Raw genomic sequence first — 14,786 nt, forward strand, 5'->3', positions numbered from 1 at the left:
GAGATTTTATTCTACTTAAGCATATTAAATTTTGTAATTAACCTGCTTGCTGATAAAAATAACAAGAAAACACTACCATTAGTTATTTCTAATTTTGTCATATCATTATGCAATATTAAATACTTACCTTTTTCTGATTAAATTTACTGTTGTACAATCGCTTAGATTCAATAAATATTTAATAAAATTTATTAACTTAAAAATACTTAGAAATATAATACTAATTATTTTTTAGATAAATTCAACACTGAACTATAACGAAGAAAATTATATTACACGCTATCCAATACATGTAAAATGAGACTAAGAAATTGACAAGGATTAGCTTATTAATTTATTAATTTTAATTATTTGATTATTAAATTTTATTTTAAAGTCAATTTGACTAAGCAAAATAGAAAATCGATCCGCTTTTTTTTCTTTTTTACAAATTTCATTAAATTAAACAACATATAAAACTTAATACTTTAGAAACAACAATATATATTTATTCGGAAGATAGATTTTTACTCAACAATTGGTTAATATTTGTAATACGGAAAACTGAAATAATAAGTAGCATTTCAATATTTTAAGAAGAATTATTACGAAACTATTGATTAGTAGAGCATATTAATGTAATATTAATATTGATTTGACTTTTTTGACAATGATAGGTTAAATCATTTGTATTAGGTTAACTTTTTTATTTATGATAGATGAATTCTCAAATGGTATAGAAGATGAGAGACAATTACAAAAAAATGGATATTTAAATTATGAAAATAAGTCCGCAAGGTAGAAAAGAAAAACTCAGACAAATGTACGAAGAAATTAAGAGAAAAAAGAGAATTAAGGTTAGACACAAAATACTAATGCAGCAAAAAAAAAAAAAAAAAAAAAAGAGAGTTAAAACCTCTAACTTTGACTAAGGATGAATATAAATTAATTTTAGACATGGATACTTTACACAAATATTGAGGACCAATAGTAAGAAGACAAAGAAATGGAATTGGGAATTTAGGAGCAAGAAAGAATGTTTTCAGAGTCAAATGTGAGGAGGAAAAGAGTTCTAATTTATTTATTTATTAATATACTTAAAAAAACATGAATTCAAAATGTCATCATGTAATTATCATTAATTTTTGCCCCTTTGAGAAAGGGGAGTGTAATTACCTCATTTTGATACTCAATTTCATATTGACTAAGTAATTATATATGAAAATAAGTATATCAAACTGTGTCATTTACTCAAACTTAATTGCAATAAAATTTTCAAAAAATCATTAAAAGTACATATTTGAGCGTTCAATTTGTTGGGCCCGTGCGCCTATCTAGTCTTTAGATAAATAAAACTTGATTTCTTCTCTTAATATTGAAAATTTGTTTTTTGCTGCTTCGTTTAATGTGAAAATATGGGTAATATAATGATATTACCCTGGGATTCATATCATTATTACAAAACCTTAATGGCTTTCAATTGTTTCGAATTAAATCAATAATCTAGGCTTTTTTCTTTTTAATTTACACACGCGTAAATGATAATTATAACTCTAAAATTACATTTAAACATAATGTTAATAAGCGGGATAGCATCTTGATCTCAACGGCAAATATTAACATTTGGCCTGTTAGTAAATCGAATTGATCAATAATTTAGGCTTTTTTCTTAAATTTACATACGCATAAAATAATGATTATAACTCTAAAATTATATTTTAAACATAATGTTAATAAACGGGTAACATCTTGATCTCAATGGCAAATAACGTTGGCCTGTTAGTAAATTAAAACTACTTTCTACCCAAAAAAAAAATTAAAACTACTTAGCATGTTTGTAAAAAACAACTTATGAACCAGTTACAAGAGTAGCATGTCCAAAATATGAATTTGCTCCAAAAGAAAATTACTGATACAATCAAACTTCTTTAGAGCAGATATATTTTATAATAATATTTATTGTAACAACTAAGTTTTATTGGAATTTTTATATTATACTTTACCTCTTTATAATAACTTTCTACCTATAACAGTAACAACCATCATTATAACATATGTTGCTCGAACTTTTCCAAAATGTCATCCGTTGCATGTCGGATTCTCCAAAAGTAATATATTTTTGGAGGACCTGACACGAATCTCATAACATTTGGAGAATCGTTATAGCATAGACTATAACAGTATATGTTTTGTAAAATGACCCTTCTATAACAACCTTACTCAAATATTAATTTGTTTTACTGTTTTCTACTTATATTGCGAGTCTTTTATTTCATAAAGAAAGCACTGGCACTGCCTTCCTATAACATCGACATATAGAAATAGCATATAAAATTACTAATAATAGGTCTACAAATTTTGAATAAATATTTTAAATTTTTCTAAACCACTTTTACCGAAGAATATATATTACATCACTATATACTTCGATTATTAAAGATTTTTCTGTTGAAAGATCTGCACATATTTTTATTTCATTGTACAAAAAAGTTTTTCACCTTTTAATTAGGATATATGAATATCTTTTCAGATATTAAATTAAAGATAATTTTATTTCTTTTATAACATTAAAAGATGAAAATAAATTAATTTTTTGAGTATAATTTTTTGTCTATAACAACCAAATACAATTTTAATTTTAAATATTATTATAGGTGCCAGCTAGTCGCTATAGCATAAAAAAGATGAGATTCTTGGCACCCAAAATCATACGAGTCTTTAGATATAATATCCAAACTATATTTCTTATTTTAAGAGCAGGAATGAAGATATTCGGGCGAAGGTGAGCGTCGCTCCCATTGATGTCAAGATGTGGGAAGTGAGCTCAGATGGTTCGGACACGTACAAAGGAGAAGCTCCGATGCTCTGGTAAAGAGGTGTGAGCGGCTGGTTTTGGAAGGCACGAGAAGAGGTAGAAGACGACCTAAGAAGTATTGAAGAGAGGTGATCAGGCAGGACATGCCGATGCTTCAAATTTTCGAGGACATGACCCTTGATAGGAAGGTGTGGAGGTCGAGTATTAGGGTTATTAGGTTAAGAGATAGTTGAGTCTTTCCTTACTTTGTCCCTTTGTGAGGATAGTCTGGTAGAGTTTCTATCGAAGTTAGCCAGTGGCAATATTGTGTCTTACTACTATTTCGTTTTTCCATAGTGCCGGGTCTATATACTATCTATCATTTTTCCTTTGCATCTACTTTCTTATTTTCATGTTGTTATTTTTTATGTTTTCTGTTGGTGGTACAACTATTGTTTCTTTTCGTCTTCTGAGCCGAGGGTCTTTCGGAAACAGTCTCTCTACTTCTTCGGGGTAGGGGTAAGGTTTGCGTACACACTACCCTCTATAGGCATCGAAATTTTGACGGATCAAGCTAAATCTTAAATTCAAGATACTACAAGACTCTTGAAATTCTAGGAGTCTATTAGAGTTTCTTGGAGGTTACTCTACCCTAAACCCTAACGCACACCTATATAAAGGGATACATATTCCCTTGAAGAGGAGTCTAAAAAAAAATCTCATAAATTCTCGGGATATTCACAAAGGGATCAAGGCATAAAATAATGTCGTGATCAATAGATGTTCTTCTTGATAATCAAATACTTCAAGAAGAACATCCATAAAATGATCGACTTTCATGGAGATCAAATAATCCAGAGAGGTTCGTATCGTCTTACGTTCGAGGATACGTTGGATCGAATCACGGAGAACAATTCGGAGGAAGAATCAAGGGAACAAACAGAATTGTACCCTCATTATTTTATCAATAAAATTATGTTTCTTCATATTTATATTGTTGTTGCAATTTATTTTTGGGTCGGTGTTATTGTTGTCGTCTTTTGGCTGCTTCTTTAGTTCTTTTAATGTGAAAAATATAGGTAATACAATGATATGACGATGTGATTTATATCCTTATTACAGTACCTCTCGATTGTTTCTAATTGAGCAATAATTTAGGCTTATTAGAATAATAATAATAATAATAATTATTATTATTATTTACATACACGTAAACAATGATTATAACTCTAAAATCACATTTAACCTATAATGTTAATAAGAGGGATAAGGAAGAATTACGTCTTGTTCTCAAAGGGCAAATGTAACTAACATTTGGTTTTGGCCTCTAAAAATAGAGCTATTTAACAAGTTTGCAAAAAAAAAAAAAAAAAAAAAAACTTATGAACAACTTACAAAAGTAGAACGTTTTCAAAAAATATGATCAATTTGCTCAAAAAAGTAAATTAAGTAACTATTTTGAGAAGTGGGAACAAGACTTCGGGGACACCCTAAAGTTTTTTCTATATTAAAAAGGTCATTAAGTATAATTCCAAGTATTTTTTACATTTCCAAAACATCTTACACAGTTTGAATCTTACCAGACAGTTTTTATACTATTATTATAATTAAGTGGAACATTTAGGACTTTGCATTTTTGTGACAATATTTCAAGAACCCAAACCAATTATTTTTCTTTATTAGCACAGGTTAATTATGACATTGTAATAAGTGCAATAAAGACTCATAAAAACTTGGGGATTATGTATTTAATAATCAACTAATTATAGCAATATTAAAATAATATTCTTCCTCCCTGATCTCACACAACGAAAAAAATGAAGGACTTTTATACTAATATAACCTCATGATATATAGCCATAATAAAACGGACAGCGTGAATAGCCCACACAGTCGAAAAAAAAGGAATAGCCCGCAAAAACGCATAACTGAAATTTAAAACACAATCCAATTGATAGAAACTCTAGGCACCAAAATTGAAACTGAAAAGCATATTCCCCTAACAATCTTTGACTAAGTACTTGCCTCTTTATATGATATATTAAATCAATAGTAATATTAGTGGCAAAGCTAGAATTTTTTCCCAGAGTATTCAAATTTGAAAGAAATGAAAAAAACTTTTCGACAAAGGACGTTCAATATGTATTATATACCTCTAAAACATTGTATTTTACCTATGTATACAGTGTAATTTTTCGACAAAGTTGACCGCCCTTATGACTATATGGCTTCGCCACTAATTAATACAATGCAAAAGCAAACAAATAAGTCCCCCCTCCCCCCTCCTTTTTACATAATTAACAACGAGAATAAATAATCAGATCAAACTTGTAATATTACAATTCTAATTACGGATTAAGACAACTAAGCTGACCCCTCAGAACAACGTATGAAAATAAATAATCAGATTAAACTTGTATTATTAACACTTAAATTATGGATTATGACAACTAAGCTATCCCTTCAAAACAACGTGAATGTTTCGTAAGAAAACAATTGGCATGAAAATGCAAGGTTGGATTTTCCTCAATCGAAATTAAATTTGTGATGAATAAAGGTTAAATTTATAAATTTGGCTTCTCACAAAAGGAAAAAAAAAAGTAAAAAGTAAAGGGGGAGAATTGGTCAAAAAAAAATTCTACTTTTAATGGTCCATTTTCCCTCGTCTCCTCTATATTTGTATTTTGTTATAATATTAACCAAGTCATCAACACAACAACAGCTGTGGTGGCAACATCTTCTCTGTTAAGGCCAAAGAGGGGGTGGTGGGGTATAGATGTCCCCATTCTTTTATCAGCACGAGAAAATCCACACCTTTCTTTATCAGCCATAGCATTCTTAAATTCCCGCTTCTTATTGAATTCCTGTCTCTTTCTTTACTCTTAAGAGGGAAACTGTGTGTATCCTCTGTGTGTGTACATCAAATAGAGTTATGTCTACAGAAGAAGAAAAAGTGAGTTTAGAGAGAGAAAATGTAGTAGAGAAAGAGAGTGAAGAATTAGTAGAAGGTAGAAAGTGTGTAAAAGGGGGAGGAGTTAAAGCCGGCGTTGTGGTGGTAATGGACACTCCAGAGAGGAAAAAGAACCAGATCGCAACACCTATTTCCAAATTTGAGGTTTGAATTTTTTGCTAATTTCTTGAATATTTTTTTGACTTGTGGGTTTCTTCTGTTACTGATTTGTTTCCTCTAAGAGCCTAAAGTTTGAGTCTTTTTGTTAATCTTTTAAATCGTTTTTTTTCGGGTATGGAATTTTTGGTATTATGGACTTGTGGGTTTTTGGTTTATTACTGATTTGGTTTCTCCAAGAGCCTAAAGTTTGTATCTTTTTGCTAATTTTTGATTGTTTTGGAATCTTTGGTACTGTTGCCTGATGGGTTTTGTGTACTGAAGTTTGATTTGTTGTATTTTTGGGTTACTTTGAAGGTTTAGATTTTTTGGTTATTTTGAAGGTTTAGATTGGGTCGATTACTGGAATTGTTGGGTTCTATTTCCTCTTTCCTTCTTTGTTTTTGATGTGTTTTCTAGTGGTAGTTTTGTTTATTTGCTTGTACTTGACCTCTGTCAAATTTTAGAGAAACTGATTTTCTGTGTAATTGGTAACAATAATGACTTCTTGATTTCTTAGATTTGCTATCTTTCCGGTGTCTAAAATGCTTCACGACTTTGGTTATGTCGCTGGAATTGTTTATCTTATCATTTTCTGAGTTTGCATGTTTTGCTCGCTTTTAGATTTGGATGCTTGGTGATGCATTTTAATTCATTAATTAAATAAAACTTCTTCCTTTCCATTCCGCTAATTTCTAACTAATTTTTCCTTTCATTAGTTAATTCATTACTGTTTTAAAATTTGGTGAAGTTTATTTGGTCTTGCATTGTGAGATTATCTTGTTGAGATTTTTTTCATCTGTGCCTTATAGTGTCATAGTTTTCCTTACTCTGTATCTGGAAATGTTGTGATTAGTTGTCTGTCTTGATTGTTCTGGGGATTCAACCGTTGGTTCTGCTGTCTAATTGTCGATTGAATTTCATGACATTTTCGTCTTACTTAGTTTACTCCCTCGGGGTAAGGGTAAGGTCAACGTACACTCTACCATCCCCAGACCCCACTTGTGGGATTCTACTTGGTCGTTGTTGTTGTTGTTGTTGTTGTTTCGTCTTGCTTGGTTTGGATTTCCTCGATTGTAAATGAGCTGTGGCTGAAGGAGTTGTTTTATAAGAAGGTCAATTAGCAAAGATGAAATATGCAGCTGCCATTTCATGTATTTGCTGGAAATTGACTTTTTTCTTGGATTGCTGTATCTCACAAAGAATTCTTTAGGTACACTAATTAATTTCCAGGTATTTTTGGAAAATTTGCACATGCCTCTAATTAACTCATGAGGCAAATAAGCTGCTCTACATATGATTAATAAAGAGCGGGAATGAACCAAGTTCGTTTTTCTACTGTGCTCGTTATGTGGTCTATTATCTCTGACATTTACTTGATATCCTTTACTGATCTTTTGCATAAGGATTAAAGATAAATAAATATATCATTTGGAAAAGGGTTAAGCTTGTTCCTTGGTTGAAATGCTGAAACCCAGTTTTGATGAAATTATCACTTAGCTTGTTTTCTTGTATTCTCGATCTCTTGCTATCTAAAGGTCTTTTTTTCTCTCTCTATGCAGGAGTCCCCCGTTTTTAATTTCCTTAACAACCTTTCCCCCATCAAACTAGATAAGTCCGCACACTTTACTCAGACGCTCAATTCCCTTAGTTTTGCATCTATACCGTCTGTGTTCACCTCACCTCATGTCAGCTCCATAAGGGAATCTAGATTCCTAAGAAGGTAATCAATGTTTGTTTTGATCTGGTATTGCAACTTCTTTTGGATCAGACTTGTTTGTTTGTTGACTTTGTTGTTTTTTCGTCAGGCACCTGCTCTCAGATCCATCAAAACCGGAGTTTGCTTCTGATAATGGTGTTAAAGTTGATACTGATGAGGGTATGTTAGATACTGTAAATAACTCAATTGAGCCCAAGGAAAGTTTTGGTTGTGGGATTTCTGGGGGTGAAGCACCGGCTTCACCATCCCATGAATGCTCAAAGCTTGCAGTTGAGCTTGCAAGAAGTCTAAATTATGAGTGCAGCAGTCCCAGTACTTTACCGACTGGGGGCATAAGAGGTAAGAGTTTGTCAGAATTTGCTGGTACTTCTGTGACATATGTCCCTTTGGTACAAGAGATATCTGGAAAAGGTTTGCTGAGATGTGAGGTTAATATGGACGGGACAAATGAAATTGTTCAAGATAAAGAAGAAGCTTCAGGATGTGATTGGGAGAGTTTGATTACTGATGCTACCGATCTACTAATCTTTGACTCACCTGGTGACCCTGAGGCTTTCACGAAAGCATCCGGTCCTAATTTTAGGACTTTTGAATATGTCTCAAATGAAATGCAGAATGTGCAACATTTTAGTCAGGTTAGTACCAGTGAATGTGGTGGAGATGGAAGTGAAACAGAGAAACCATCTACTCAACCCGGGGAGGAAAGTCAACTCAAGGAATATGCTGATGCTGAAAACACGAAACCTGATGCTTCTCTAACCAATGACAGCATGTGTGTCGGTCAAAGTGAAAAAAATGATAATGAGGTGAGGAGTTCGCATACTGTGAACTAGTTTATTGACACCGGTGTGCTTTTACCGTTATTACATGAGATAGCAACTGCTTTTATTTTTTTTGAAGTTGCGGCGTTTTCCATTTTTCTTTTCCTTTAATCATCTCTTCCTATATTATGACTCTTGTTTTAACTGCAATTTTTACTTGGGAAACATCATTTATACATGCTGTTTTCTATCTATGCATATATAATCAGTAGCATGATTATACACTTATGTTATACATTCTTCATTGGCATCTTGTTGACTTACTACAGAGTACATTGGTTTTGCTGTTGAGCTGATCATCTGAGGGGCACCAAGTTTTTAGCTTTCAAAGGAATGTTCCGTGACATTTGATATTATGTTTAGGATACAGATGTTTGTGGTATTATTTTTATCCTATCCCTTGGATATGGAGATTTTCTGAGTCAGATTATGCTCTTAAAGGAAAATTTTCAGACACTACGTTGTTTTTGACAAGTCTGTGGTTGTCTGGAACCTTGACTTTTGTCATCAGCATTCTGCTGGAACCATTCGACTGGTTCCTGAGTAATGTAAGATACAACATATTTTAGCTTTGCACCAATTCAAGGAAATCTTGGTTGATGCAGTCATTCTTGCCAGAAGATGGAGAAAAGTATTCAAACATAGTGTATGTTTGTTAATGGTTTAGCTAATCTTGAAGTTGTTTAATTGATCGTTCTAGCTTTTATCAAATAGCTGCGAGCATGTTTCACATTGACTTTCAAGTTCTCCATTTTGTGATCTTGATCTTACCGGTTTTCTATTTAGATGGTCTCTGCTTTATACCGTGGAATGAGAAGACGCTGTCTAGTGTTCGAGATGGTGGGACCTCGAAGAAAGCATATAGATGAAGGTTCTGGTTCTTCTGCTGCACAAGAAGCTGATGGGAACGTTGCCTCCAACGATAAGCAACTAGTACCTTCTAAGACTGTAAATGAATATCCACGATGCACTTTACCTGGAATTGGCTTGCATTTGAATTCCCTTACAGCATCCTCAAAAGATGGCAAAGTTGTCAAGCAAGAAGCTAATGCTTCCGGCAAACAGCTTGTAATAGCATCTGGCTCATCTATCAATCTTCATTCTTTGGTTACTGGTCAAGAATCTCTGGTTAAATCTCTGCCTGAAACCTCTAGAGGAGGAGAAATTGTTCCTTTTGAGAATAGTTTACCCCTTATGGAGGATGTTCTCCAGGCACCTGGATATGTAAATAGTGAAGAGCCTAACCAGACTAGTCCGAAGAAAAAGAGGCATGGCCCTTTTTCCTTTTGATCTTAGTTTGTTCTTGTGATCTCTGTTTTTGCTCCACCATTATCTGATTAAAAACTGTTTTTGCAGGCGTCGATTGGAAACTGGAGAAAGTGAATCATGCAAGCGCTGTAACTGTAAAAAATCAAAATGCTTGAAACTGTAAGTTATTATCCTCCTTTCATGTGATATCTTTAGTATGTACTTAGTTTTCGTTATATTTTCATGACATGACTTGTGTATTAAGTACTTAAATGAGCTGCCGGTTGTTCAATTGAATGCCATTATCTTCCTGAATTATATGTGTGCTTGACTACGAGGTTATTTGGTTAATGAGAAGTGATGTAGAACTAAGTTGCTCGGACTCTTCACTTTCGGCTCCACACCCTTGTCGACATGACGTGGGTGTGGGTATGGGATCCGTGCCGGATTCGGTCAACCGTTTTTGTGTACTTTGACCAAAATTGACAAAGAAATTCGGGATAGATACAATGATTTCTAAAAACAAAACAAAAGCTAAGGTGAAATTGAAGAAAATGGAATACCTTGTATATAGAGATTTTTATGTCAGTCCTTGTCCTTTTATCTCCTTCTCGAATTCTCGTCTTGATTAATATTTTCTCCTTCTCAGAATACTGTGTTAGTTTTCCACATATCATCTTATAATTTAGACATATTTTTAAAATCTATTTTTAGATATTTTAATTATTTGTAGCCGAATTTCTGCACTCTTATCCGTATCTGGATCCGTATTCCCAAATCTTAAAATCTAGATCATGAAGGATCCGATCTCTAGATCCGCACCCATATCGGACACCCCATCCGAGTCCGAGCAACTTAGATGTAGAGTATATAAATACGTAAGTTATAATACGGTGAAGTATAATCACTAGATTAGTTAGTGGATATGCATATCTTGTGGGGACGTTCGGTTCAATGCCTCAAAGGTTGGATATACAGCCTAAAATCTAAAGCATGTCCTGGTTTTTAACCGGATAAAAATTTGTCACATACATTGCCCTTGGTCTGTACCTATGTTGCGCGGACTCTCCAAAATCTTGCCGCATCCGTGGCGGATACTTCTAAAATACACTAATTTTGGAGTATCCGACACGCATCCGGGTATATTTTTGGAGAGTCCTAGCAACATTGGTCTGTACATCACGTATTATTAATTCAAAGAATTATTGTTTGATAAAAGTCTATGCTCAATGAAGATTGTTATAATGAACAATATGCAATTTTTGTTTGAGATCAAATTTGTACCCTGAAGCTTTTGAAATTTTAGAAAAACTAAAACTGTGTGATTCAAAAGCAAAGAATTACTTTAGTAATTAGTGCAATAAACAAGTTTGAGCATAAAAATTCCTTAAATAAAAAATTATCAGAAGTTCTTATTATATCATACATTATGATTTTCTTTTATGAACATTAAGATTTTTTTAATTACAAAAAAAGGCTTAATTCTTTATTTATCAAAGCTTAATTGACTTTATAGTAAGCCAGCTTACTGTTCTTACTCTATATGCCTTACTTTTAAAGTAAGCTGGCTCACTATTTCTATCTAGGCATTTCAGTTTAATGTAAGCCGGTTTATCTTTATTATTGAAAATAAATCTGAGTTTAAAGGGTATTTTATGATGTTATTTATTCTATGTATTGCTCATACATATATTCTTATTCCACTATCCCATCCCACATAAAATAATTCATAGATTTTGCACAAGTTATGCATGCATTATTCATAGGGAAAACGAAAAACACAACCCAACTTTATCTTAGTCATAGAGTTCTATGGCAAGATTATCTTTTCTTATACAAGACACCAAGCAAGCCCTAGAGGAAATGTTTGCTGTGAGTGTCATGCTACAAAAGCATGATCCGGAGCTGTTAAAATAGGTTCTTACCTATGTTGCTCGGACTCTCCGAAAATGTAGCCGGATACGTGTCGGATCCTCCAAAAGTAGTGCATTTTTGAAGGATCCGGCACGGGTGCGGCTACATTTTGGAGAGTCCGCGCAACATAGGTTCTTACCATGAAACAAACTTCTTATGATAACTGAAGGTAGCTCTTATGTTGGATGCTTTTCTGACGTCTATGAGTTTGAGATGACCTGACCAGAAAATGCTTCCCAACTTCTTGGACATGTGGTTACTGCCCCTACCATCTGTGTGTAACCCAGAAGAGAAATATTCTGGATTGAGAATTTAAGATGTAGAATGTGTTTTGCCATAATTGAAGTGGATATTTGTGATCTAGGTAATTAGACCTTATAGAAGATATAGACCCTCTCTATTTAACAATTCATATTTCACTTGTCAATGCAGTTACTGTGAATGTTTTGCTGCTGGAGTCTACTGTGTGGAGCCATGTGCATGTCAAGACTGCTTCAACAAGCCTATTCATGAAGATACTGTCCTTGCAACTCGCAAACAGATCGAATCACGAAACCCTCTTGCTTTTGCTCCTAAAGTGATAAGGACCACCGACTCTCTTTCTGAAACAACAGGGGTACGGAAAAAATTCTCGGCTTTCATTCAGCAGATATTTGTTGTTTCACTTAAGTCATAAACCATGTAATTTAACTGCATTGCAGGATGATTCCAGCAAGACTCCTGCCTCAGCTCGTCACAAGAGAGGATGCAACTGCAAGAAATCTGGCTGCCTGAAGAAATATTGTGAATGCTATCAGGTCCAACCCCCCCCCCCCCCCGAGTTGCACTGGTTATGCTTTTGTTTTATACATCAGCTGATAGATAAATGTTTTTTTGGCCTGCAGGGTGGGGTCGGTTGCTCCATCAACTGCAGATGTGAAGGATGCAAGAATGCATTTGGCAGAAAGGATGGTAAGTACTTTTTAATACTGGCTTGATTTTAGTTTTAATCCTTTCTATAGCAGTACACATTCTCTGCCATCCAAACAAAAATGGCATGAACCAATTGGGATCTGCTTGTTGTGGCTATAAGCATGATTCTTATTTGGACCATGAAGTTCAGAAAATGTAATGGGCTAAGCCCATTTCATTTTGGAGTTGGTTCATATCATCATTTTAGTTACATTCAGTTGCTGTGAAGGGTAACCGATAAATGTAGTTTGAGAATGTACCATTCTGATTCAGGTTCTATTTACATAGGCACAGATGGGGATGCAGAGGAAGAGGAAACAGATGCATATGAAAAGAGTATTGTCGATAGAACTTCTCATAAGAGCCTTGTACAGAGTGATATCGAGCAGAATCCAGATTCTGCCCCCCCTGCAACACCATTAAGTTTTGGAAGGTATATCAATCTTTTAACTTTTCAAGCAAAGTTACTTTCTTATGCTTTTCATGTTATTATTCTACTAAAGTTGCTGATGATTTTTTATTTTTTTTTTGCTTTTCAGACCACCAATGCAGCTTCCATTTTCGTTGAAGAACAAACCGCCTCGATCATCATTTCTATCTATCGGATCCTCATCTGGTGGTATATATGCTGCTGGCCAAGGGGTTGGAAGGCCGAATTTCTTTCAACCTCAACCCAAGTTTGACAAGCCATTTGAGTCGGTTCAAGTTCAAGAAGATGAAATGCCCGAGATACTCCAAGGGACTAAGTCTCCAGTCAGTGGCATTAAGACAGCCTCTCCGAACAGGAAGAGAGTTTCTCCTCCTCATTGTAACTATGGGAATTCACATTCGCATTCACCTGGTCGTCGAAGCAGCCGCAAGTTGATACTGCAATCCATCCCTTCATTTCCCTCCCTCACTCCCAATCCTTGAAGATCAGCCACCAGCAGGTGAACTTGGAAGGCAATTTTTTAAAATCTTTATTGTTGTAGTTATTAGTTTAGTTTAGTACACCTCCATGGACCTTTGAGGCGCCCTTGTGCTTGTATAATAGCGTTGTTATTTCCTAAATAACCTTGTTTTCTCCTTAATAATGAATCAAAGTTGTTGATGTACTATTGTGTCATATTCTTTATTTTGGTACTAGATAGATCTTATGAAGAGAAAGTTGATGCTGGTACTCTCTAAAATAAGAGAGAGAGTGAATTTGCATGCTGTATATAAGTCTAGAAGTTGGCCTCCAAGCAAGATGGGTTACTAATTGGGCTTAGCCCATTACATTTTCTGAACTTCATGGTCCAAATAAGAATCATGATTCACAACAAGCAGACCCCAATTGGTTCATGTCATTGGTTTACAAGTGTCCGATGCACTAAGCTTTCACTATTTGCGGTATCTAAAAAGGGACGAACCACATTTAGCTCATTATATGCCGCCTTATCTTGTATTTCTGCAAGAAGTTGTTTCAACAGTTTGAACACGCTCACACGGCGAGTACTTTTACCATTAAGCGGAGGCTCCTCTTTTGTTTACAAGTACACTATTTTTTTTCTAAATTCTTAACGTTCCCCAATCATTTGTTCCCTCAGGCAATTCAATTCACTTTCTAGGTGTGGTGGGCAAAATTATTGCTTTTGCAGTTGTTCCATCTTTTGACCCTTTATAATCTCATATCTGATCCAAACCATCTTTAAGAATTTAGGCCAAGGATGTGAGCCACATGACCACTTTAGTTTTATCTAGTTTCTGTGCAGTACATTAACTGTATCAGTAGATGGATAAAGACTAAAGAGAATAGTCATTTTTACCTTTGTTTGCAGAAAGCACAACACAATTATTGTACCATGCATTCAGAAGCTAGCTCTTTTCAGACTCTTTAGGCTTAGGTGGGGGTTGGGGGTTGGGGTGGGAGGGGGTCTATAGCTGGCCATATATCACTATACAGCAAAAACACCATTTGGATTCAACTAGGCCCCATTTACATTACTTGTTTCCTTCTGCCCTGTAAATGTGTTTATATACACCTCTTTCAAAGAGGTTGGTAGGAAGATGTTAAGTCTTATTGAGTGATGTTTCTTTGTATAAAGTTAGACACACATTTTCCTCCCTATATCATATATTTTTTCACACCATATAATATACACTTCTTGGCCCCTACATGCAACACCAACCCCACAAAGAAAAAAGTGAAGAGAAGAATTCTCAGAAGGAAAGATTACCATACATGGTGGGTAGTAGAGGATAAGAGGGGGGGGGGTGTATGACACTACTATG

General features: G+C 34.3%; 1 protein-coding gene across 2 annotated transcripts; it reads left to right on the forward strand.

Annotated features, from left to right (window-relative positions):
- The first annotated feature begins 5,589 nt into the window (after positions 1–5,589).
- LOC104220965 (protein tesmin/TSO1-like CXC 2) lies at positions 5,590–13,627 on the forward strand. 2 transcript variants are annotated; one of them, XM_009771936.2, is made up of 10 exons: positions 5,590–5,888; positions 7,442–7,602; positions 7,688–8,405; positions 9,207–9,688; positions 9,777–9,848; positions 12,015–12,198; positions 12,284–12,379; positions 12,467–12,533; positions 12,807–12,966; positions 13,073–13,627. In XM_009771936.2, exons 1-10 carry the CDS (start codon positions 5,706–5,708, stop codon positions 13,443–13,445), a joined length of 2,496 nt encoding a protein of 831 aa, XP_009770238.1. In that variant the 5' UTR covers positions 5,590–5,705; the 3' UTR covers positions 13,446–13,627. The 2 variants fall into 2 exon arrangements, with proteins under 2 accessions (XP_009770238.1, XP_009770245.1); XM_009771943.2 differs by having other exon boundaries at positions 12,822–12,966.
- The last annotated feature ends 1,159 nt before the right edge of the window (positions 13,628–14,786 follow it).

This window comes from Nicotiana sylvestris, chromosome 1 (assembly GCF_000393655.2).
Source record: "Nicotiana sylvestris chromosome 1, ASM39365v2, whole genome shotgun sequence".
Taxonomy (NCBI): domain Eukaryota; kingdom Viridiplantae; phylum Streptophyta; class Magnoliopsida; order Solanales; family Solanaceae; genus Nicotiana; species Nicotiana sylvestris.

Excerpts from the sequence above, each read along its gene's own strand:
- LOC104220965 (XM_009771936.2), top strand. The coding sequence starts at position 5,706 with ATGTCTACAGAAGAAGAAAAAGTGAGTTTAGAGAGAGAAAATGTAGTA. Across the intron at positions 7,603-7,687 it reads GAATCTAGATTCCTAAGAAG|GCACCTGCTCTCAGATCCAT; the intron begins GTAATCAATGTT and ends TTTTTTCGTCAG. Across the intron at positions 9,689-9,776 it reads ACTAGTCCGAAGAAAAAGAG|GCGTCGATTGGAAACTGGAG; the intron begins GCATGGCCCTTT and ends CTGTTTTTGCAG.